Source organism: Dendroctonus ponderosae, unplaced genomic scaffold, assembly GCF_020466585.1.
Source record: "Dendroctonus ponderosae isolate FM_Combo_2020 unplaced genomic scaffold, Dpon_F_20191213v2 Dpon_F_20191213_3, whole genome shotgun sequence".
NCBI classification, from domain to species: domain Eukaryota; kingdom Metazoa; phylum Arthropoda; class Insecta; order Coleoptera; family Curculionidae; genus Dendroctonus; species Dendroctonus ponderosae.
Genome location: NW_026018508.1, coordinates 16,831,565 through 16,854,247, shown reverse-complemented (window position 1 = coordinate 16,854,247; position 22,683 = coordinate 16,831,565). Strand labels below are relative to the sequence as shown.

At 40.2% G+C, this 22,683-nt stretch overlaps 2 protein-coding genes across 5 annotated transcripts in view; one reads left to right on the top strand and one right to left on the bottom strand.

Moving 5' to 3' along the window:
- The window catches only part of LOC109533756 (suppressor of hairless protein), a 7,357-nt gene extending 3,973 nt beyond the window's left edge, over positions 1-3,384 (top strand). For both annotated transcript variants that reach the window (XM_048664866.1, XM_019899161.2), the window contains exons 2-4: positions 1,444-1,688; positions 2,100-2,307; positions 2,426-3,384. In XM_048664866.1, coding sequence (XP_048520823.1) covers positions 1,444-1,688; positions 2,100-2,307; positions 2,426-2,641 — 669 coding nt within the window. In that variant the 3' untranslated portion in view covers positions 2,642-3,384. The remainder of the gene's footprint in view (positions 1-1,443; positions 1,689-2,099; positions 2,308-2,425) is intronic.
- Positions 3,385-3,807: 423 nt separating this feature from the next.
- Positions 3,808-22,119, bottom strand: LOC109533753 (myosin-VIIa). 3 transcript variants are annotated; one of them, XM_019899158.2, is made up of 24 exons: positions 21,858-22,118; positions 16,629-16,674; positions 12,834-13,094; positions 12,627-12,781; positions 11,738-11,895; positions 11,435-11,685; positions 11,159-11,387; positions 9,956-11,002; positions 9,565-9,884; positions 9,281-9,507; positions 9,035-9,222; positions 8,763-8,980; positions 8,294-8,496; positions 7,883-8,142; positions 7,254-7,824; positions 6,662-7,203; positions 6,448-6,607; positions 6,256-6,362; positions 5,957-6,202; positions 5,679-5,900; positions 5,295-5,623; positions 4,929-5,242; positions 4,597-4,864; positions 3,808-4,400 (listed from the first exon to the last, which is right to left on the bottom strand). In XM_019899158.2, exons 2-24 carry the CDS (start codon positions 16,644-16,646, stop codon positions 4,194-4,196), a joined length of 6,501 nt encoding a protein of 2,166 aa, XP_019754717.2. In that variant the 5' UTR covers positions 16,647-16,674; positions 21,858-22,118; the 3' UTR covers positions 3,808-4,193. The 3 variants fall into 3 exon arrangements, with proteins under 3 accessions (XP_019754717.2, XP_019754715.2, XP_048520820.1); XM_019899156.2 differs by having other exon boundaries at positions 8,763-9,222; positions 21,858-22,119; XM_048664863.1 differs by having other exon boundaries at positions 8,763-9,222; positions 22,040-22,109.
- Between the last annotated feature and the right edge of the window lie 564 nt (positions 22,120-22,683).

Sequence of the window (22,683 nt, the reverse complement as noted above, 5' to 3'; positions counted from 1 at the left end):
GTTATCTCTGGAATGATGTAAAAACGAGCGTTCTTGCTCATTTTGCTTCCGAGAAACATGCAAAACGGGACGGAAAACATGAAATTTTGCAATAACCTTGCGCCCCCTTGCACAAAACGATGATCATTTTTCTAATTTCATAAACAACAGAAGACTGTAATTTTTCTACATAACCCCCCCTGACTTTAAAGCTGGATCCGCCCCTGAACTCAACAGATTCAAAGTAAACTCTTCGAATGTACAGAGAAACTATTGAGTTTTTCGATGACCCTTAGGATTGTTCGCGCAGCACCACCCTGAAGGTGCAAAGCCCTCATGCTTGCGAAACGCCAGTAAAAATTATTTCCTACTACGGCCTAAAAAGCTTGGAAAGACTCATCAGTTTTTGAGTAAGCTGTTTTATTAAAATTTCTCTCGATGTTCATTTGATGGTGCACTTACACAGGGTGTGACATGAAGGTTGCGAATAAATTAAAAAGTTTTTAGCAAAATAAACATTTTTCTAAATAAAATTTTATCGTACGAATGTTGTAGGGCGTTTATAAAAAAATATCTAATTAAACTTTATTTTTTATCGCATTCGTTTTCGTGACAAAAAATATTTTGTTCATACTACGCATTTTAAATGACCAATAAGTCCGAATCGAATTGCTAAAATTGATCTTGGTTGGATCACCCCTCGTAGTGTAACTGATTTATTTATTCACCCGCAGGGGGGCGAGGTTGTACTGATCCAAATGCTACGGAGTGAGAACAACATATTAATCGCCATGGAAACCACCTTGTCTTTGTCTTCCTTCGTTGAATACGAGAGCTTATAGAAAAATAGTGGTTTTAAGCAATTGATTCCAATGATTTTACGAAAAATATTGTCACGACAAGTAAAGCTGGAGAGTTTGCAAAAAACAACGATCACGTTAAATATTTTAAATCGTTTTTAGTAGACAGTAAAAAAGTGCTGCGATCCAAATTTTTTTCCTGCACAGTTTTACCTTGAAATGTTAGAATAACACTTGCTTGTTTGCCTATAAATGCAGTGACGCAATAATTGTCGTGCTTTTCTATCATTTGTGCACCATGTTTTATGACAATGAACCAATAATAAAGACAAATATTTAATTTATCAACTTCTTTATCAAACTGCTATAAAACCGTGCCAGAACAATAATATCTGATTCAACAAAAATAAATCTTTTCAAATCATCGGGAGCAACCGCTCAAGCTGGCAATCACGCAACATGAAGGAAAATCTTTCGAACCAATCGCGGACATGACGAATAATGACGTCACTGCCAAATAGTTTGGGACAGCCCATACATATTTCATGTTCTGAAATGTGCATAAAACTCCAAACTGGTTCAGTTACTTAACTTTTGGGTTCTAGAATGTGGCCCAATCACCCGTTTTATGCTTCTGATATGACTTGGATTTGGTTTTTTCCAGGTAGATAAGCAGCAAGCGCTTCTAGAAGCAGACGATCCAGTATCTCAACTCCACAAATGTGCCTTCTACATGAAAGACACTGAAAGAATGTACTTGTGCTTGTCCCAAGAGCGAATAATCCAGTTCCAAGCCACTCCATGTCCGAAAGAGCTCAATAAGGAGATGATCAACGATGGCGCCTGCTGGACTATTATTTCTACGGACAAGGCGGAGTACCAGTTTTATGAGGGCATGGGCCCTGTGAGGTAAAGAACTTAGTTTTCTGTAAAATTTAGACCTAGTCAAGAATGGAATTCAAACATTAAATCCCGTAGATTTTTAATCTTTTTTGCTAATTCCTGTAGGCTTATAGATAAAAAAAAATGAGATTATGTTTTGCCGTAAAAAGTCCATTCTTTCTCTTATCAACATTTTTGCCCGCTTGGGTCACAATCGAAATTGGCGATAATTTGAAACCAATTATCTATTTAATAGCGTCAATATCCAATCAGCCCTGGTATGCTCGCCAGGAACGACTAAATCATAGTGGTTGCCATGGCAATTGATATGTTGCTCTCACTCTTGAGCATGCGGAGGCGACTACCTCGTCACACTTGTCATACTACGAGGGATGGTTTGAATGAAAATAATTTACAGGCTGTTCTATTATATTGCAGATCACCAGTTACACCCGTTCCCATAGTGCACAGTCTTTTGTTGAATGGCGGAGGTGAGGTGGCCATGCTTGAACTCACCGGGGATAATTTTTCGCCCTCACTCCAAGTCTGGTTCGGGGATGTCGAGGCTGAAACCATGTACCGGTGTCAAGAAAGTATGCTTTGTGTGGTTCCGGATATTTCCCAGTTTCGAGGCGAATGGCTATGGGTAAGGGTCTGAGGGTTGCGTTCAAAATAGTGTAGGATCCATCCGGTCAAAAATCTAAATAGCATTTTAAAAAGTCGTCTTAGAGTCCAATTTGCTCATAGAGGTATGAATTTTGCAGGTTCGTCAGCCAACTCAAGTTCCAGTTTCCCTTGTTCGTACTGATGGAATAATTTACGCAACCGGTTTAACTTTCACGTATACACCGGAACCGGGCCCCAGACCAAACTGCGTCCCTGCCGACGACATTATGAGGCAAACGCAAAGGAGCTCAGTAGTAGCTCAGGCTCAGAACCAGCCGCCTGCCATTACTGAGTCCACTTGGAGTATGCACTAGTGCAAGCGCTCAGGTAATCTTCTATCTAGAGTTTATTTTATGCAATAAGGGCGATTGCAGCGATATTGACGTATGATTTTCGATCAAATTCGAAGGGAACACCAAAGATGTGTGATTAATGTAATCGCCTACCCTAAATATATTAGTTAAACATTGTGGAGGCGTTGCAGTGGCTCAGAGGTCGATTAACCAAGAAAAGTAAGTTTTCCCGTTAAAAAAAACTTGTGTTTTCGGTTATCATTGACTTCTGAGCCACCACCATAAGCCACTAAGCAATTTCAGTATATCGCTTGGGTATAAATAGACCAGTATGGATTTCGTAAATCCAATTCTCGACCTTTACTTTACTTTACCCTCTTTAAGCATTAAAAAGTGCAATTAGTGACACTTGATCAAATGAATGATATTATTTGTGTTTGAGTGCTGTTTTGTTTTGTCCCATTGATAGGAATTCTATAATTTGTATTTTTGCTCAGCATTGTTTCTCAAAAGACAAAAAACGATTGCATTTACAAGTATTTTAAAGTAGGTGGCAGAGCTGGCGTAAAAGTGCTGTTTATCAGTCAAACTGCGTTTGAAAAATGGATTTGAAGAAAGATTCGAATCCGTAAACCGGGGACAGTTTTTCATCCAGCTCTGTGTGCTAGGTTGTAAAAAGTCGATTATTTTTTCAGTGAAAATGCAAAGAGACATTTGAATATTGTGCAAATAGACATTTCAATATATAATTTATTTATTTGATACATATGTGGAGTTATTTCGTCCTCACGGTTCGCGTCTGAAAGCTGAAAAAATCTCTACACAAAAAAATGTGGGTCGCCTCACAATTGTAATTGTTTTACCTTTCTGAAATATTCATTCATTATTTTAATAGTTTTCTCATGGCTTTTAATAAAACGCAAATATCGCAGTTCTGCAAGCATGGGAACAGGAGCAACTAATTAATATACAGCAGGAAAGTAATTACGAAAAATAATACTATTGTTCCTTAAATCTTCCCACATTTAGGTTGAAATTACTATCTTTTAAAATGCGAGATTCAAATTTATTTATCGTGGGAAAGGAACTGAATTATGGCCGTGTGAAAAATGTGGACTTCCTTATTTCCTCCAAGGAAAACAATTTTTTGTTCTAAGTAATACACCGTTTACCAATAAAATATCTCGTTGTCCGTTATTTACATTTTATTTTATTGTTATTTTTTCCTCAATAGAGTTTGCAGTTTACATTGCAAACTGAATTGAGGAAAATTCTATTTACAGAAAGTATTATAAATATGTATATAAATACAATAAAAAGCGTCTATTATATAAACTTTTACAATATACCAATAACGATTATTACACACGATTGTGAGATATTGTTTCTGTGTATCACCAGTCGAAATTGTTGAGAATTTGAATAAGATCGTTGGGTGTTTTGTTGAATTTATCAGAGATTCGATCAAAAATTACGCTAAAAATCTTATTAAAATAGTAAAACTTTTCTGAATCAACATCTAGACTAGTACGCGACAAGCAATAAATATTTGAGGTAAGTTTTGAATGAGCGCTTACTTTATCCGTATACTTCTCTGTTTATTCATGTTGGTGAGCATCAGGGATATGTACGACGTAAGCAAATCATCCATTTTATATCCTAAAGACGTCTCACACAGCAGCTTTGAACCTCGAACTAGATTTCCTATCGTCATGTGGAAGTAAGTGTTGCCTGATGACCAGTTTGATATTCTCGTGAATGGATGGGTTACCAATATATCCTGAAAAAAAAAATCGAGACGGTGCAAAGGTGAAGTGACGCCATCACAGCAGGTAATTAGTGTTATTAAAATATCAACCATAATTAAAACATTTCCTATTGTGAACTTATATAATGAGAGCGAAGGCAGGAAACGTTGCTTTAAAACGAGACAATAATGAAGCCCAAGTCCATCAATTCCAAACAGAAACACCCACCTTGTTTTGTGGATGAATCAAACTGACACCATGCTTGTTTATGGCAATGAGCAGCATTTCAGGGTAGTTGGGATCGGTCGTTTGTTTCACCTCGAAAAAGGCCGAACCGAAGGTGGGCCATCGATAGACCACCTTTAAGAAGGCGATTTTGGCGTCGTCGGGCGGCATGCCGGCGTCCTGATTGTAAACACCGACTATGGCACGCTTCCAATCGTTAGCCGATTGAATTTTCACCAAGTCGGCTGGAATTAACTCTCTGAGCATTTGCCTATGGCAAATAATAAAACCTGTGTTCCTTATTGCATCTAAATCTAATCAGTAACTCCGCTTACGGTATACTCTGCAATTCCTGTTTGCTCTCTCCAAACCGCACCCGATAAACCAAAGCGGCTAGTTTAATAGCCTCCTCTTTGCTACACTTGTGGTAACCACGAATCAGCTTGGGCAGCTCCTGATGGAAATGGAAGATCAAATCCGCGTTCCTGTCCTTGCCCGGAACGGTGTTTGTCCAGAGTTTTTTCATGAAGAACACCTGATAGGAGAACTGCGGCGTGATGCCGTCTCTTGTCGGTCTGGCCTTCCTTATCCAGTCAGTCAGGTGGCGGACAAAGTCAAAGAAAAAGTCGCCCTCCGGAACCGAAATCACCTTAAAAGGAAAAATTACTCCTGGGCATTGAGTCATTGAGAAATCAGCTCACTTTGTCGGCAATTTTCACAAACAGACTGAATCCTTCGCTGGAGCGCAAGCTCAACCGTTGGCTGATGTTCTGGCAGAAATCCTTGGCTCTGGTGCTGGAGTCCACTTCAAAAGCTTCGTCGGTATCGTCAGGAAAGTAGACTTTGTGGAAAATCTGAGTGGTTTTGTGCTGGATGGCCTCCACTTCCACCTGGTGGGGTGGATATTTTCTCTGGCCGTTTCTCAGCGTTTTTTGCAGCCGTTGCAGCGAGTCCTGAGAAATCGGATGCCTTCGGCTCCTTAGAAAGGCCGACAGCTCTTTCAGCAGGTTTTGGGAACAAGTGAACAAACCTGCAAAGGGAATGCGGGCTTTAATCAGCATTTTTTGTGTTTAGTGAGTACCTACCAGTGGCCAACCACATCAGTTCCCATCCCCGTTCTTCCGACAAACGATTCCTGTTGTCGGTCAGCTGCTTCATAATTTGGCAGTAAATTTCATCCCGCAGAATTTCGTGCTTCAACGGCCCGTCGAATATATGGTCCGTGTACTCATTGCCGAGTCGTGGTCGTTTCGATGGCAAATCGCCCATATACTTCAATATTGCACTGAAGGCAAAACACGCTTCTTCTGCAAATTGAGCCGTACTTAACCCTGAGTACGAATTGAGTGATAAAGCACTTTACCTGCGAGCTCTTCTTTCATGAGCAGCTTCTTCAAAAGCGGCTGTTTGATCGGATCGCGCGAATGTCTCCAGAGCTCATCTATAGTGCTTCTTCGGCCGCCACTCAAAGTGAGCGTTTTCGAAACTGTTCGTTTTAATGGAGGCCTGAAGTGATCAATTGCATATTCGGCTAAGTTGTGCGGCCGGTCTTTCGTATCCACACCATTTAGCGAGTGATGACTTAGACGCCTTTGATGATCATTAACTCCTGCAATTGATGACAAATATTTTTTACGAATCTAATGAATGGAAAGCCACTACCTTCAACAGAAAACAGCTGCAAAATATCCGCTGGGGGTTTGCTCATACAGGGAAGGACGTACACTGTTTCAGCAGGAAAGTCGCCTTTTTCCTGGGTGCGCTCACATCTTGAAGCAAAAAAGAACGAGATAAAGAAACAGGCATTTTACATGAACCAATATCTGGATTTTAAACGTAATTCTAGTTCAGTACCTGCCAACACACCATCCAGAATTCAGCACAGTTTCCCCAGTACTGTCTTCCTCCAGAATAATTAAGTCGCCTTTCTGGAACGTCAGGAAGCTGGACCCTTCTCCAGGGGCTTTGTAGTCTTGCAGCGCTATAACGTATTTGGAGCGCTTCTTTAAACCCTCTGCAACAAAATCTGGTTAAAACCTGCCGGTTGCCGAAGACTTTGAAACTTTACCCAGGAAATACACTACCAGATCGCGAATGTCTTCAGCGTTGGGGCTTTGGAAGGTAAATTCCTCGCCTCGCACCGTATTAAGGCTGAAAGTCTGCGTAAATACCTTGTTCGTTTTCTGACTAGAAACCATCGTGATTTCGGGAAAGGACAGTTCGAGAAGAACCTGTTCCTGATCGTCAACCACATAAACGCCTGTCCAGTTGACTGCAATTATTACGTCGTTCTTGGGCAAATTCGGGCCTGAATTCCTGTACGCTTCGTAGAACCGGGAGAATAGTAGGGGCCATTTGAACTTGGCGTAGCTGACTACGTCCTCTTTAACGCGCAAGACGTTGACTTTTTCCTTGATGTAGTAGCTTTTTTTGAAGGCTTGGACTACCAAGGCGGCCCATCGGTCTACGGCCTTATCTACGCCAGTCAGGCAATAATCGGGGATATAGTTGGGCAACAGAGTCAGCAACCGTTCCACGTTCATGTCCGTGTTGTATTCGATGTAGTATTGCTGAGCGGCTATCATGGCTAAGTCCTCTTCTTTATCGCACCTGGAAAACGCCAATGAACCACGCTGGGTTGAAAAAGTGCAACTACTCACCGATATTCGCCAAATTTCACGCCTCGTACCACTTGCTGATAGATCAGATTGGTAGCAACCTGATCCTCCGTAGGCTCGTGCCACGGAGCGAAGATCTCTTTCCTGAAGAAAAGCCTCCAAGGCGCATTGCGCTCTTGAGCTCCCTGCTCTTTTGCATACTGTTCGCATTGGGAAATCGCGTCCATAACATGATCGCCGCCACTGCCCAGCGAAGAAACTTTGTCGAACAGCGCTATGTATAGGGAAAACCCAAACTGGTCCTTTAAGCTAATTTTATCCGACAATTGATTGCACAATTCCCTAGCAGTGGTGGCTGAGTCAGCTAGCAGCGTTTTCGTGTTGCCGTCCATGAAAGTAATCGGCAACATTATGGGTTTCTTTGATTTGGTGGCTTGCAGCTCCAGCCAGCTGGGCGGCTGGTTTCGCGTCCCATTGTTAAAGGTTCTCTTCAGGCGGTCTTCGCAGTAGGGCGCGTACCCTGGAGGACCCTCTCTGATAAAGGCCCGTAAATAGCTGACGAACTTTTCCGAAGGGGCGAAGCACCCGACACACAGCGATAACAGTATCCAGCCTAGGAGAAAAATGTGTTTCAGGCTGGGGTAATGATGGTTTTTGCTCCAAGTTTGTACCTCTAGCATGAGAAGACTTGGAAGGATTATTCGAGAGCTGCTTGCAAATCTGGCAGTAGATTTCGTCGCGAAGCTCAGCCCGCAGAATTCCATGGCCGATGATGAAGTGCAATTTTTCCAGATTGCTGGTGGGCCTGGATTCCAACCATGACTGGTAACTATCCGCCGTATACTCTTCCTCTTGAAGCTTCCGTCGCACATCTTCTCCTAGCTTGTTTTTGCGCTTTAACGTCAGCGATACCAGCTTGTTCCTGATCGATCTGCATAATAAATAGCCTGGGTGAGTCTAATAATATAATGCTTGAAACTTGTGTGCGTTTTCTGCTGGGACGACAGTCTAAAATCTACCGATTTATCTGCGTGTTATTGCGAAATAAAGCTTTTTTGATGGCAACCTTATTGTAATGTTACCTGGGCTTTTGCTTCATAAACGAGTCGGGGTCCAAACCCATCAGCTGCGCCTCTTGAAACTCCTTGCTCTTGATGAAGTTGCGGCCGAGCGTGGCTGTGACTTTGGACATAACCGAAGTGGTGTCCCTTTCCATCGTGTGGTACCTTGGTTCCGGTAAATCGCCAGTGAAACGGAGAATTGTTACCCAAAGTGCTTGAGCCGCCTGTAACAACATTGGGAAAAATGGATAGAAGGTGGGAAATAGACGATAATAGTGCAAAAAACCAAACGTTGGCTCAAGAAAAATAATGTTTTTCTGTCGCTATCTGTTGATCGACACTTTTACCAGTTTGCATCCACGGTCACCAACAAACCACAACATCACTTTCTTAACCAGGTTTAAGAAAACGGTCCTTATTTGTACAAAAAAACCAAATAAATATTTCCTAATTTTTCAAATGCTCTTTGTATGGGCTTAATAACACTCACCAGTTGATCGCCCTGTGTGTGTAGCGGCAACAAGGGATGCTTGAGCGGTTTCCTCGAGTACTGATGCCCCACGTTGCCCTGAAAGTATGTGGCGGCGAATTTCTGGAACTTGAACTCGCTTAAATCTTCCTCATCTTCCGAAACCGTTTGCATAGGACTGATGATCTCGTTCTCATTGGTTTGGGCTGGCAGGTCGTTGAATACTGAGGTTTCTCGCCCTAGACAGTTCCAAATGAGCGGAATATTCAACAAAACTCGCCCTTTATTCGTACCAGTGCCGGGAGCTTCGCTCGAACTATCGGGCAGAAAGTCGAACATCGCTTCCACCAGCTTGGAGTCATCGACTGGCTCATCGGCTTTTCGAGCAGCGTCGTTGATGATGTTCTTTTTGATCTCCACTCGCTTCCTTTGCTCGATTTCCAGCTCCATTTCCTTTCGCTCCAGTTCGTATATTCTTTCCCTGAAAAAATAGGTGTTATCCCATTGAACTGGCCAGAGTGCCTGGGGCTGAAGTTTACCTGTAATTGTGCTCAGCTATTTCTTTGGCCCGTTTGTTGCCGGCGTCCTTCAGCTGGCGTTCCTCCTTCTGTTTGAGCTTTAAGGCTTCGACGTGCTTTTTGTGCTCAAACCGCTGCTTTTTGAATCGCCTTTGGGCGATCATTCTCCGCACATGCGACTGGATCTTAATAATCGCCCACATTTTGTGCCCGTATTCTCTTCGAACTAAGAAACCGCGCGAATGAGCCTGGAAGATAGAGGAAATTAAGTTGCACATAAAAATTACTTGAGGAAGTCTGATTACCTGCAATCCCACGATATGTCCTCTCAAATGCCGGAATCGATGGGAGAGTACTCTGGCGCGAATAAGGGCCTGCAGCCGCATGTAGCCCACTTTCATCTGCTTGTAGCGCTGCCTCTGGATGTAACCTTTCCAGTACTTTTGAACCACCACGCTGGCCGCCCTCAGTCTCAAAAATCTCCTGCGATACACCCAGCCTCTGATGTTTCTCTGCAAGACCAGGATTTTCTTGGTGAGCACGCGATCGCGCTCCTGTTCCAGAAACAAATCGTGGGCGTCCTTCAGAAATACCTTCGTGTTTCCTAGTTGGTAATCAGATCTTCCTGAAAAGCAACAGGAATTGTACCGGTTTCTTGGACCAGCATGGACGGTTAGAATTCATCCAACTACTCACCTAAAACTATTTGACAAATTCGAGAAGTGGCTGCCATGCAATCAGTCTTGTGGGCTGGCGGTACGCCCGAGATGAGGAACCGATACCGATCGACAAACTCCTCAAACGTGTGCCGAATCGGGTACCCGGCGCGTCGGATTCTGATGGTCTCCATCATTCCTGAATAACGCAACTGCCTGCAGCAGAGCGTCCTATCAAAGGACATCGGCCGCTTCAGCTCGTTGGGTTTGATGCACCTGATGAAGAACGGCTGGCAGTTGGAGAGAGTTTTCATCAGAGAGTCCAGGGACCGTTTGAATTGCGTGGACAGAGTGGGGGCGCGTTTCCGGGTTTCCGAGCCCATCCCGATGTCGTCGTGGAAGAGCTGCTGAAGAAACTTGTTGCCGCTGATGGCCACCAGTTGAAGCAGGTCGGCACTAAACGTATCGCGGTTCTTCTCCAAGAAGCTTCTAGTGTCGTAGAAAACTACCCCAGCAAAGTGGTTGAGCCCGAAGCTGGTGTTGATGTCCGATTTTGGTTTTAGGTAGTTCCGGTGGGCGCCATGCTGCTTGTGCAGCTTGGCCAGCATCGTCTGGTCAGTTCCTTTTGGAAACTTGCTCTCTTCGTCGATCAGTGCCATAATATTCAGCTGCTTAACAGCGATAAGATCCAGCGCGTCTTGATTGTCGACAAACTCGATATGCTGCCAGTTGATGCCCTCCAGATTGTACTCTTCCTGCTCCAGCTTGAATATATGCCGCACGAAAAACTGCTGAAGGTTCTCATTGGCGAAATTGATGCAGAACTGTTCGAAGCTGTTGTGGGCGAAGTTCTCGAAGCCGAAAATATCCAAGACTCCGATGGAACTTCGTTGGCGCTCCTTTGGCTTGTAGATGGCAGTGTTGATTTTGCGCACGATGAACACAAAAAGCCGCCCATAGATGCCTTTTACAAAGGCATCGCGAACATCCACACTTTGCTCCCGCGACAGTGTCGACACTACAGTTTCCCCATGGGCAAACAGAGTTTTCCGCGTTAGCGCGTGGATCAGTGGCTGCAGTGGAACACCTAAATCACAATTGACTAGTTAGTATACGGAGTGTTACAAATTCAATGTGTCGGTCTTCTAAAATAGGAAAGTTGCTCATTTTGATTGTTGAAAGCGCTTGGCCTGAAAGCATCTTCAAATGTTTTAGGGAGATCCTTTTCAAATAATATTATTACCGAGTAAATTCGCCACTCTTTGAACGTTGGTGGGATCGGGAATTTCCGTGGCGTCGAGATTGTCAACTACAGTCGCTTTATACTTGATGTTTCCAATGTGAAGAAGGGCAGCCAGCAGTTTCATAATCTCCCATATTTCCTGGTCGGAAAACAGCAGCACTTTCATTGCGCTTCTGATGTCCGCGAATTCGGCTGCGTCGTCTCGGCCTTCGCAGGTGATGCTGCCGCCCTAAAAAAACCATTAAGATCCGTTGGAGACTCGAAGCTTTGACTTACCCCTGTTAGGTATTTATACTGACTAGCGTCTCCCAGCTCCAGCTTCCGTTTATCCTCTCGTCCCAAGCCAGCCAACAGACAGTAAAACACATGATAGTTCCGCTCCTCCTGATTTTGGGACACTATGCGGCTTTTCTCCAGCAGATACTGCTCAATCTTGGCCCCCTCGATCACTCCACTGGCGTTAAAGTGGATATCTATGTATTTTCCAAATCGGGAGCTGTTGTCATTGCGCACAGTCTTGGCATTTCCTGGGGGAAAACCGCAATAACAAACCAGTCTTACTCGGCAAGGAGTTTTTACCGAAAGCTTCTAGGATGGGATTTGCTTCGAGAATTTGTTGCTCGATCCACGAATGTTTTCCACTGATGGCTGCCAGGTATTGAAGAATCAACTTTGTACTCTCGGTTTTGCCTGCACCTGACTCGCCTGATATCACTATGCATTGATCCTGTCCATATCTAAAATTAATCGTGGTTTAGTTCACAAAAACTACAGAATTTGAGGCGAAAGAAATTAGATAATCTGCATCACGGAAAATTGTTTGCAGGGGAACAGAGGTAGAAGAAAATTCTGGGTCAAAATTCAATGATCCAGCATGTTCCAAAAACGAATATATTTTTGGATAAAACCAGAGATAAATAGTCTCCACTGTGACTACGGCAGTTTGAGGACAGAAAAACCTCACTTTTATAATTTTTTATAGCCATCGCATGTTTTACTGGAAAATTCCCCCATTACATCAGTTGCTAATTCGGATCGCCATGCGGTTAATCGATTGTGATTTTGATGAGAAAACTTTTACTAAATTTCTATGAGTAATTCTTAGGTAATGGTTATTATGATGGTACCATGCAATATCGTGTGGTATTTTAATTGAAATCGACACATGCGATCAGAAAAACCGGGCACACGTTGAACGAACGGAAACACCTCGTATAAGTGGGCAATTTCTCCAGTTTCCTCACTTTCTTTAAAGGCATTTCGACAGTTTGCAGCCAATTATCTCAAACGATCAGATGAATTCAAGAAATCTGTTACTTGTATCAACGACGCGTTTAAGTAGATAAGTAGCACAATGATATTATAATAATTCCAAACCGCTAATGGTATATTATTAAACTAAATGCTCGATTCTGCGGGTATTCAGCTTTTCGAGCGAATAGCAGTGGAATTTGGCATATTTTCGTACCTTCTCATGTTCCCATACGAGTTGTCCCCTATCGCAAATATATGGGGTGGCAGCTCACCAATTTTCCGCTCCTTGTAGAGCTTGATCTGTTCGGCAGTGTAGATGGGCAGGATTTGGTAGGGATTGACAGCGACTAGAATCGACCCAGTGTATGTCTGAAACCGCCCAAGAATAACTGGGATGCTAGGAAAAACCCTGAGCACTTACATAGATCAGATTCTCATTGTATCTGATGAGGAGGTTTCTGAGAATTCCTGCTTCATGCAAGTCTCCCAACCCGATCATGTCCTCCACTCCATGAGCAGAAGTGGCATGCATGGCTTTAATGCGGCGATCCGAAGCCAACCAGTTCTCGTTTCCATCATCATCTCGGACATAAACGCGCCGTCCTTCTGCCTGCAGGACTCTTGCTCCGATTGCCACATCGAACTCTCCATTTCCCACGGGTTCGATCCAGATGTAATCACCCTGTAAAGTGAATGAGCTTTTAACCTCCACGGTCTAGTTCACTTGGAGACGAAGGGCCATCAAACATCTGGAGAAGATTGTTTGAATACACCCGATTGACATCAATAATTCCGATTGTATAAATGCCGTTATTTAGGCGCCTATTCATGAACCTGACATTAAAATGTTTAGTTTTTTTAAGGCTGCAACAGGTGATGAACGAAAGACATCTGCGAAGCCCATTAGCTGGAGCTCAGTGAATATTTCAACCAAGCTCGGCTGGAACTGATGTGAATTTTCCAATTTTCCCTGCATATTTTTCACTCCAGCATCAAAGGAAATGCTAAAACTTTCGAGCGAAAGCTTCATAGGCATTGAAGTTAGTGTTTTTCATATGCTAATTGGTAAAGTGGGAAAAGATTTGTTAAACTCTCCGGTAACTGTACTCTGTTTGACTAACGGGTTTTTAAAAAAGTCCAATATTTTGCCCAGCTGCGAATGGTCTGAGTATCTATACATTAATGCGAAACAATTACGATTTAAACTTTCAAACATGGCAGCGTAAAGAAGTTAAGTTTAAAATGCGTTTTTCCATATGAAACTCTATCTGGTAGATTTTCGTCTCAACTGCGGTTTAAAATCGCCTCCTTACATGTGTTGATTTTTAATGAATCAATTATTTGAGTCTTTCATCAACTTTTGTTTTGTATTGTTTTTTGTGTTGCCACCTAAAAATGTTGTATAAAAAGTAGGCCAAACGATTTGGATGATTTGAAGACAATAATGGATTTCTCCTAAGTGTTTTGAATACGGTTTCAGCATTATTTGGCTTACTACCATGAAGTAAATGGACATTAGACAATGTTAGACCATTTTTTACGTTGCATGTTTCTTAAAAAAATTGGTTCTTACGGTTGGGTTTCGAGTTATTGGGTTCGTTGCCGTGTAATGATCGATAAATATGTAACAAAATGCTTTGTATTCGTTCGGTCTCCGGTAAATTGATATTGTTACATTTGCCTACTGCTTATCAGTTTCAGTTAAAAAAATAGTAATTTTTTCAAAAACAGTCAATTCATGTCGGGTTGCATAAAATCTACATAATAAACTGATAATCCAATGGCAAAAAATACTCAAATCGCTCAAATTTCGAAACAGGGCAAAATGTAATTTGAATTCTGGCGGGAATTGACATTTTTCGAAGTTGCACGAAATCTCCCGATTCAGATCCAATGACAATCTTGGTTATAGAAAAATGTCAAAGGGACGTTTTGCCGGTGCAGGTTTCCTTAATTCATTGCGATGCAACGAAAAGAGATGTATAGTCAATACAAGCAGCGTTAGAAAGAGCGCGAATTACTCTAAAAATCATAAAACCCTAATTTTTTAAATTTTACCATCGGTCCGCCTGCCGGCTCTTTTTCTGAAGTGAGTTATATTAATGTATTCTAATGCAACAAACAGAGATAAAAGGTCGCTAAACCCGGCGTTGAAAAGAGCGCAAATCTCTTTATAAGTGAACGAGACGTCAATTTTCGTCCAGGTCCTGGTTGACTTTTGACAGTTTTGGAAAAGTCCCCATTCTCTACCTCTTTCTAACACAGCTTTCCATTTTTAATTGCGGTGCAACAAAAATAAAAAGAGACGCTTGAGGTGGGGGTTGAAAATAGCGCGGTTTTCTCTCTAAAGATTGAGAAGAAAGTCCTTTTTGTCCATGTCCGGGTTGATTTTTAGCAAATTTTCAAACGTCGCCATCGCGCCTCTTCCTCTAGAGGACGTTTCAGTAATTAATTGCCTCGCAACAGACTGAGACAGAAAGTCACTCCAGACGACGTTTGAAAAAGTGCAGTTTTCTCTATCAATGACGCAAAATTCTTTAATCCATGGCTGAGTTGATTTTTGCGGGAAGTTCTTATAATTGAAATCCCGTCCGCCGCAACAGACTGAGCCAAATATGGCTCGAGTTGGCGATAAAAACAGGGCAATTTTCTCTATTAATGAGAAAAAGGAAAAGTCATTTTTGCCCTGAGGCGATTTGATTTTTGGTAATTTTTCAAATAACCTCATTTTTTTTTCACTTTTCAAGTTGTTTGAGGCTGCATTTGAAAGAGCGATGTTTTCTCTATCAATGAGTGAAAATCTGCGCTTCTTCTGTCGATGGCTGAGTTGCGTTTTGGCAAATTTTCAACCGCTCCCTTTGCTGGGGGGTCTGATAATTTAATTACCACGCAACAGACTGAGATAAGGAGTAGCTTGAGGTTGCGCTAGACTGCGACGGAAAGTTTCTTGAGACGTCGTTAGGAAGAACAGATGAAGAACACAAAATGAAACTTTTCCAGCGTCAATTTCATTAACTTTTGCCTCGCTCGCAATAGACAAATATGAGTGCGCTTTAAGGCACCGATCAGTAAAAACCTGATTTTCCGCTATAGCCGTAATCAGTACTGTTACTTGAGGTACACTTAAAATTCCTCCTCGCACCAGGAATGTCGTTAACAGTCGAAATTACTTATTGAAGCGATTGATTTGACCATCGTTCATAATTTACCTCTGGATCAGAAACAGCGTCGTGTTTGACTGCGGGAAGCAGATTCAAATGACCGAAATTACCGGTTACTTGCGCAAAATGGGTCAATTGCAGGGTCGGAGGCATCGTCTACACTCACTCGCACTTTAGATGATCATCGATCGAATTTCATTGTAAGACTGTCGAATGGAAGCTCAACATTGATTGGGCGGTCGCCTCCAAAACAAACGCATTCCTTATAAAGTCAACTAGTTGACTTGCTCGATTTATGGTTTTTGAGGTCAGGAGGAAAAGTGAGGACAGTTTTGGTAGGTCCGAAATTCTTCTCGGCTCGATTTCCGCAGCCAGACGGATAATCGTGCGATACTCCCGCAACGATACGAATTAAACAAAAGGGAAAACGGAAATGCGTTCACGGTTTAGTGAATGTTTCCACTATCGCGCTCTTTGTTCGCACCCATCTTGTGCCATTCCACCGGAACTTCCGGTAATGTTGACCGCAATCCGATGGCGCAGAATAATAATCATTTAATCTCGTTTCGATATTCTGGACATTCAACATTTTTTACCTCGACCAGACTCGGAGGAGTAAAAAGCTTAGTAGAACTTCCGCTGATCTATTCACTCACATCACAGACATAAATTAATGCGCGTCTTTCAGATGCCAGACCTCGCATTTAAATTGCTAATCAGCCTGAAATTTAACTTCAATTTATTTTAACGAAGAAAATGTGCCAGATAATGGTCATTCACATTTTTCGTCTTATTCACTTGAGAGTGTCGATACGGATTAGGCGAACCCGTACAAAAGGGATTAAATGGGTGCAAACAGAGTAAATTCTAGTAGCAAATGCTCATAGTTCCAGGTCAAAAAACTAGGCTGAATGCGAACTATATGATGAATATTTAAAACAGCCTCAGGAATTTTGGAACTTGTTCAGCCTGCTGATGAGAGTGCAAATGATGGCTAAGTTTGATGTTTTGCGTAAAAAATCGCGCTCTAATGCAAATTAATAGAACACACTTACCCGTGTCACGATAACCATTTTGAAGCTGGCTTAACATATAGAAGACCTGCAACGAAGAATAATTAATTAAAAAGTCTGATTTTTTCGATGAATTACGTAAAAACACTGCTTAACTACATAAAATTAACCTCGGCCGTTTACTGATATTGACCATTTATTTCGTGCCAAGTCACTTTTACAGACATAAATGCGAATTAAGCATTCATGCACGTATTTTATCGAAACTTTTTACCTGAACATGTAACGCGACAGTGGCAATTAGACGATAATACATTGGACTAATTATGAAGAATAATTTAAAAATCGAATTATTCGAATAATGCATATATTTTTGCAGTGCAATTTTATGCAAAATCAAGAACCAATTCCTGCGATATGCGGATGATATCGCTATTGTTGTACAAGGAAAGATTTCATCAAGCATATTCCAACGTTCAGTACTAATCAGTTCAAGCAAAAGTATTTTAATTTTACACGATAATCGTATGTTTACCTGACTTTTGTACAAAAAGCGTCAGTTTTTCAATATGAAAACACAATAATCCTCATTAAAAGTTGCAAAGAAACTTTTTCAAAGTTCATCGTTAATAAAAAAAACAATAATTAATAAATTAAATAAGTGCTGCAACGGAAAACTGTAGATTTCTTATGAAGTTTTGAGTTTTTAACTTTTTTCGTTTTCAATTTTTCTCTCCATGCTTTCGTCTGCTGTTTACTTTTGTTTATAAAAAACTATTTTTTCTAGAAAACGGTCTACTTTAGAGCCATAAACCGAGAAAACCGATGTTGTGTAAAATTCATTGCCGCTTCAGTATTTCATGTCAAAACGTTAGTTTTTTCAGAGGCGTGAAAAATAGGACTAAACCCATATAAATATAAAAAAAAACTGGAAAAATTTCTCGGAAACACTAAAAATCTTTGGATTTTACAATAAGCTACACGATAAAGCGTAGGTTTTTCCTGCCTTTTGTACGAAAAGCGACATATTTTTTTCGGGATTTTCAATATAAACACACGTTAATCTCATCAAAATATAGCGCTCATTTTCGAAAAGATACATTTAACAAAATTAGCGAAAAAAACAGGCATTTTCAAAGTTAATCGTTAATAAAAAAACCAATAATTAATAGATTCAATAAGTGTTGCAACGGAAAACGGTAGATTTCTCATGAAGAAAAACCCCCATTTTTGCTTTTCATTTTTCTCTCCATACTTTTGTTTGCTATTTGTTTTTGGTCATAAAAAAGCCATTTTTTCTCCCGGATAAATGGTTTTGCACAAAATTCATTGCCGCTGCAGTATTTCATGTCCAAATGTTAGTTTTTTTCAGTGGCATAAAAACAGGGTTAGACCCATTTGACACCTAAAAATATCCAGAAAAAAACTCGAAAAGTCTTTTCGAAAACAGCAAAAATCTTTGGATTTTGCAATAAGGTACGCAATAAAGCGTAGGTTTTTCCTGACTTTTGTACGAAAAGCGACACATTTTTTACGCTTTTTCTATATAAACACGCGTAAATCTCATCAATATATCGTTCTTATTTTCAAAAGTTCATCGTTAATAAAAAAAATTAATGTAGAATCAAAAACAAACTGTTTTCCGAAACTGATGTACTTTGACTGATGATTTACTGATGTAAAAATTTACAATAATCGACATATTTTTTTCTTTTTTCTATATAAGAACGCAATACACATTCACAGGGGTTTAAATAAGCGTCGCAACAGATAACTGTAGATTTGTCATGAAGAAAAAATCCTTTTTTCGACATTAATTTTTTTCTCCATTCTTTCGCTTGGAGATTTTAAGGTATCTTATGGGTGCAGTTAGTAAAATGTTTGTTTTTGATCATGAAAAGTCATTTTTTTCTAGAAAATGGTCAACTTCAGAGCAATAAACCGAAAGAAGCCTTTTTGTGTCAAATTAATCAAAAAAACCCATACAATACCTTAAAATATCCAGAAAAACTTGAACATTTTACGAAAAACGACAGGAAAAAGCGTAAGTATTTCCTGCCTTTTGTACAAAATCCGACACATTTTTTTGCGGGCACTCCCATCAAAAAATCTCATTGCTGAAACTTTGCTGACTGAACTGAACAAAATTTTCCAAAATTACCAAAAATTGCATTAAAAATACTTCGATTATATTTTAAGCAAAATCAAAAAACACAACTCCAGTAAAAAACCGGAAAATTTTTTGGATAAATCCGAAAGCTCACGTACAAGCAACTTTTACTCTACACGTTCGTATGTCATCAGCATTTTTCCTAAATAAAATCCATCATGTTTAATATCCTTTAATTGTTTAACCCAGAACGGAGGAGAATAGTTTTGCACTTAACGGTGAAAGTTTGCATAGCAGACTGTTATGTTGGGTTTTTAAGTAATTTTATGGTTGTATTCGGTGTTTTTTTTCTCAGTCAATATCGACGATAATAGATTGGTTCCAAAGGAGCTTACTTAAGCCGAGTGCAACTATTTTCGTGAGCAAAGTAAAAAAAAACCAGAAAATCATCAGTGAAGAAAGTAAAAGTACTTATTTAACTGATCTTATTGTTTTCGGTGTTAAAAAATGCATTTCCGCTGGCCATTCAAAGACAACTTTATTGGGTTCATTATCAAGTTAAGTCAAATCCTATTGTGCAGCAATGTGGTGTTAATTTCCAATGGAATAAATTATTATACGCGGCTCGTATACGCCCAAAAACCTACTTTCTACTCACACAAGAGTCTGCATCCGAAATGTGTTCTTGAACTTGAGGGTTTCACTACGTGTTCAAGGCAAATGACTAGGAAGAAAACCACACTTTTTGCCCTAACAAAGATCATTGCAATTACTTCATGGTCAAAGTAAAGCTTTCAGTAGAAGTTGAAGGATTTTGGGGACAAGAGCCAGCAGGATCTCCAGATCCATCACCAATTGAACGCTATTGCTCCAATAAGGAATGAATATTAGCATAAATAAACAGCATTAAAATTCAGTTGATTTATCAGTTCGGCCACCGTGTACATATAGTGGAATACGTAATGAAACCTAATTGAATTGTACATAAACTGGTTGATTTGATGACGTCTATTCCAAGGCACTGAACGAGTTCTGCTGAGTTTAAAGTGCAACAACAAATTGCCCGGTTAAAATTTATAATCAGAGGTTTTCTGGGAAAACTGCAAGTAGAACCGGCGTTCACTTTGATTATGTTATACAAGACTGCTATTGTTTATTAAGCTCTAAGTACTCATTTATTCTACGTTCGCTCAATTTCTTAACTTGGGATCTTTGTGATTTTATGCTCTTTTGCTAATTAGCGTCAACATCTTGCGTCATCTGTAGAAATATCCAAAATGGTACAGTAGGTATAAAAAGTGGTCAGGGCAAGTTCGCAATTCTTTTCTAAATGGAGTACAAATCTGGCCATCGAAGGACCAAAAACATGTAAATAGCTCTCTAGCGAGTACGTGTGGTTGTTTTTTGAAATTCTCTCTTTAGGCTGTAATTAATAGCTTTAAAATATTTAAAAGTGAAAAATTAATCACTTCTAAAGTGCAAAACTTAAGCTTAGTTCGGATTCAGTAATGCAGCAATCTGGAGGATTAATGTTTCAGTCCAATGTAGTTGCGGCCCTGCTTTAAAATACAGTCACTCAGTAAGTTTTTCCTTTCTATTCAAATTTTGGTATTTTGGCATATTTTTCGTCAAAACCAGACCTTAACGACGACTCATTGTGGTGGGTAAGTTACGTTTTACCACATCAATGATGGCAAAATACACATTATTTTGAAACCATTCATCTAATTCGATCAGCGTTTGCAAATCTAACAGCAATTTCATTGAAACTCTTCTAATTAAGTTAAGGATTGCTCAAATTCGAGTTGTTTCGTTCACAGTTGGGTTTGAAGGCAATTTGTGCGGGTTGGGAACCGCTATTTGTTTCATTGATATTTGCTAAGAACGCCAGCACACTGGCGGAATATTAAGTTGAATCAGATTATTATTTGTATTAAGTTCGAATTAAAACTTTTTCAATTTGCCCACAAAATTAGCCGCACACCCTGGGTATTAAAGTTTGAAATTTAACCACGTAATAAACGTATAAACATATAACATATAAAAAATGTGAGTTTCTGTTATCGTTCACTTTTACGGTGATATAGAGGTTTTCGTCTCCTTTTGTAAGTTTGGCTTTATACGGATGAAAGCTTCAGAGGTGGTTGCGACGATTAAACACTGAGCAAGCAGGTATTTTAAAATTTTAGGTAAATTTTAGGCCGTCGCTGATAAGGATTTGGTCCTGACGTTTCGCTAGCATGCATGGCAAGCATTTTCAGAGAATGGATTAAAGATTAAAATCAGCGTTGGCATTTCGTCGATGTTCTAAACGTTTCATCTCCCGAATACAAATTATTTTATATGTCAGGCAACAGAGCACAACCATTCAGAGATCATTTTCATCTGTATAAAGAAAAACTGCAATTTTGTTATGGATTTTTTTGGGACCATACAACTTTAAAAAACATCCTAATTAACGGCGATTGTTACTAGCAGACTAAATTTCATTGAACTAACAGGAAAAGCAAGTCAGCATTACGGATGGTAATCGCAATTACAGGGTGATTATGTATCAATGGCCACAAGAGGATTATTGCGCCAGTTACCAAGACTTTATTAATAAAGGCTTACAGGTGGAGAAAAAACGTTTTCCCACGACACTTTTGCCGCAAACCACCAAATAAGTTGTTTGCCTTTTCAAAAGTAGTTTTGTTGCATAAGATATCAAGCAATGACGATTCTATTCTATCTAGCGGTTCCAAGACCAGTTTTATCTGCTATTTAGGTTTTGCGGCATTAAGATAAGCCTATTTACATATTTACCCAGTGAGAATGGAAATTGCCTGGGTGTTATTTACGTGTAGTGGGCAGGAACTGGATATTATGGGCATTTTTCTGCTTTTTTTCACCTCGAAATCGGGGCCGCTCGTTTGTTTCCTTTGAACTTGACCAGCGCGGTCGCTGGCGATCGAACACCGGTATCTTTTCAAAGAATTTCTTTACAAGGACATAAACTACGGGGCAGGTTTGGCCTATGATGGATTTCTGGCTTTCTGATAGTAGAAAATTGCCCGGAGGCAACCAGCAAAAAGAAAGTACTAGCAGGTACCTGCGACGTGTACCAAAGAGTTGGAGGAACTCTTTCCCGTATTTCCATCGACTTTTTAACCATCGTTTACCTTTCAGTTTTCGGTAAATTTCCTTTCACAGAAGCACATAATTGCCGGTCGAGATTTTTCACTTTGCACTACCAGTTTAGCAGATCTTGTGACACTTTTTAGCACTTTTCACCACAGGTCAGTCACGTCTCTTCACCTTACAGTCACAGAAAACAGAATCCAAGTGCTGTTACTTTAATTACCTGCGTGTTTCGAGCGACTGTGGCGACTTCAACGTCCAGGTACAACATTTTCAGCTTTGTTGGTTGCAAATTCCGCTGACGCACCTGAAACATTTTGTACTTTTTTAGAGGATTAAGAAGACAAAAATGGCACAAAATGAAAAATATGTGGCAATTTTTATTTATGCAGAAAGCCAGATTTTATTATGTTTTTTTGGTTGTGTTGTTGGCAATAAAGGGGTATTGTTTTGGTATTGCGTGTTCAGTCATTATTTCTATTTTTGCTGTACTTTTTTACTCGTAAATGTTGAGTGGTGCAGGAAAATTGAAAACTAATTTTCTCTTCCAAATTCAATAACGAAGGCAAAGCGAGTTTCATTTTATCAAAAAGTAGAAACGTGCAGATTATTTCTTCAAAAATTCTAATTTTGCGTTTTAGTATCTGCGCACGATACTGGCAATATTAAAAGTGATATTTTTATTGTCAATCTGCTCCAATGCGGGCTGTTAACTAAAGCCCATTAAATTAAGTTAAAGATTTTTCGCTGTTTGACTAGGTACAATTAATATTTAAAAAAATAAAACTTTTAACTCTCTCTAAATCCTTACTGAAGCATTTTTACATTACTTTAATTAATCCAGTGTCCAGAGCAGAAACTTCAACT

Coding starts and splice junctions, on each gene's coding strand:
- LOC109533753 (XM_019899156.2), bottom strand. Junction 11,003..11,158: donor AAGAGTGGCGAATTTACTCG/GTAATAATATTA, acceptor ATTGTGATTTAG/GTGTTCCACTGCAGCCACTG. Junction 9,223..9,280: donor ATAGCTGAGCACAATTACAG/GTAAACTTCAGC, acceptor CTATTTTTTCAG/GGAAAGAATATACGAACTGG.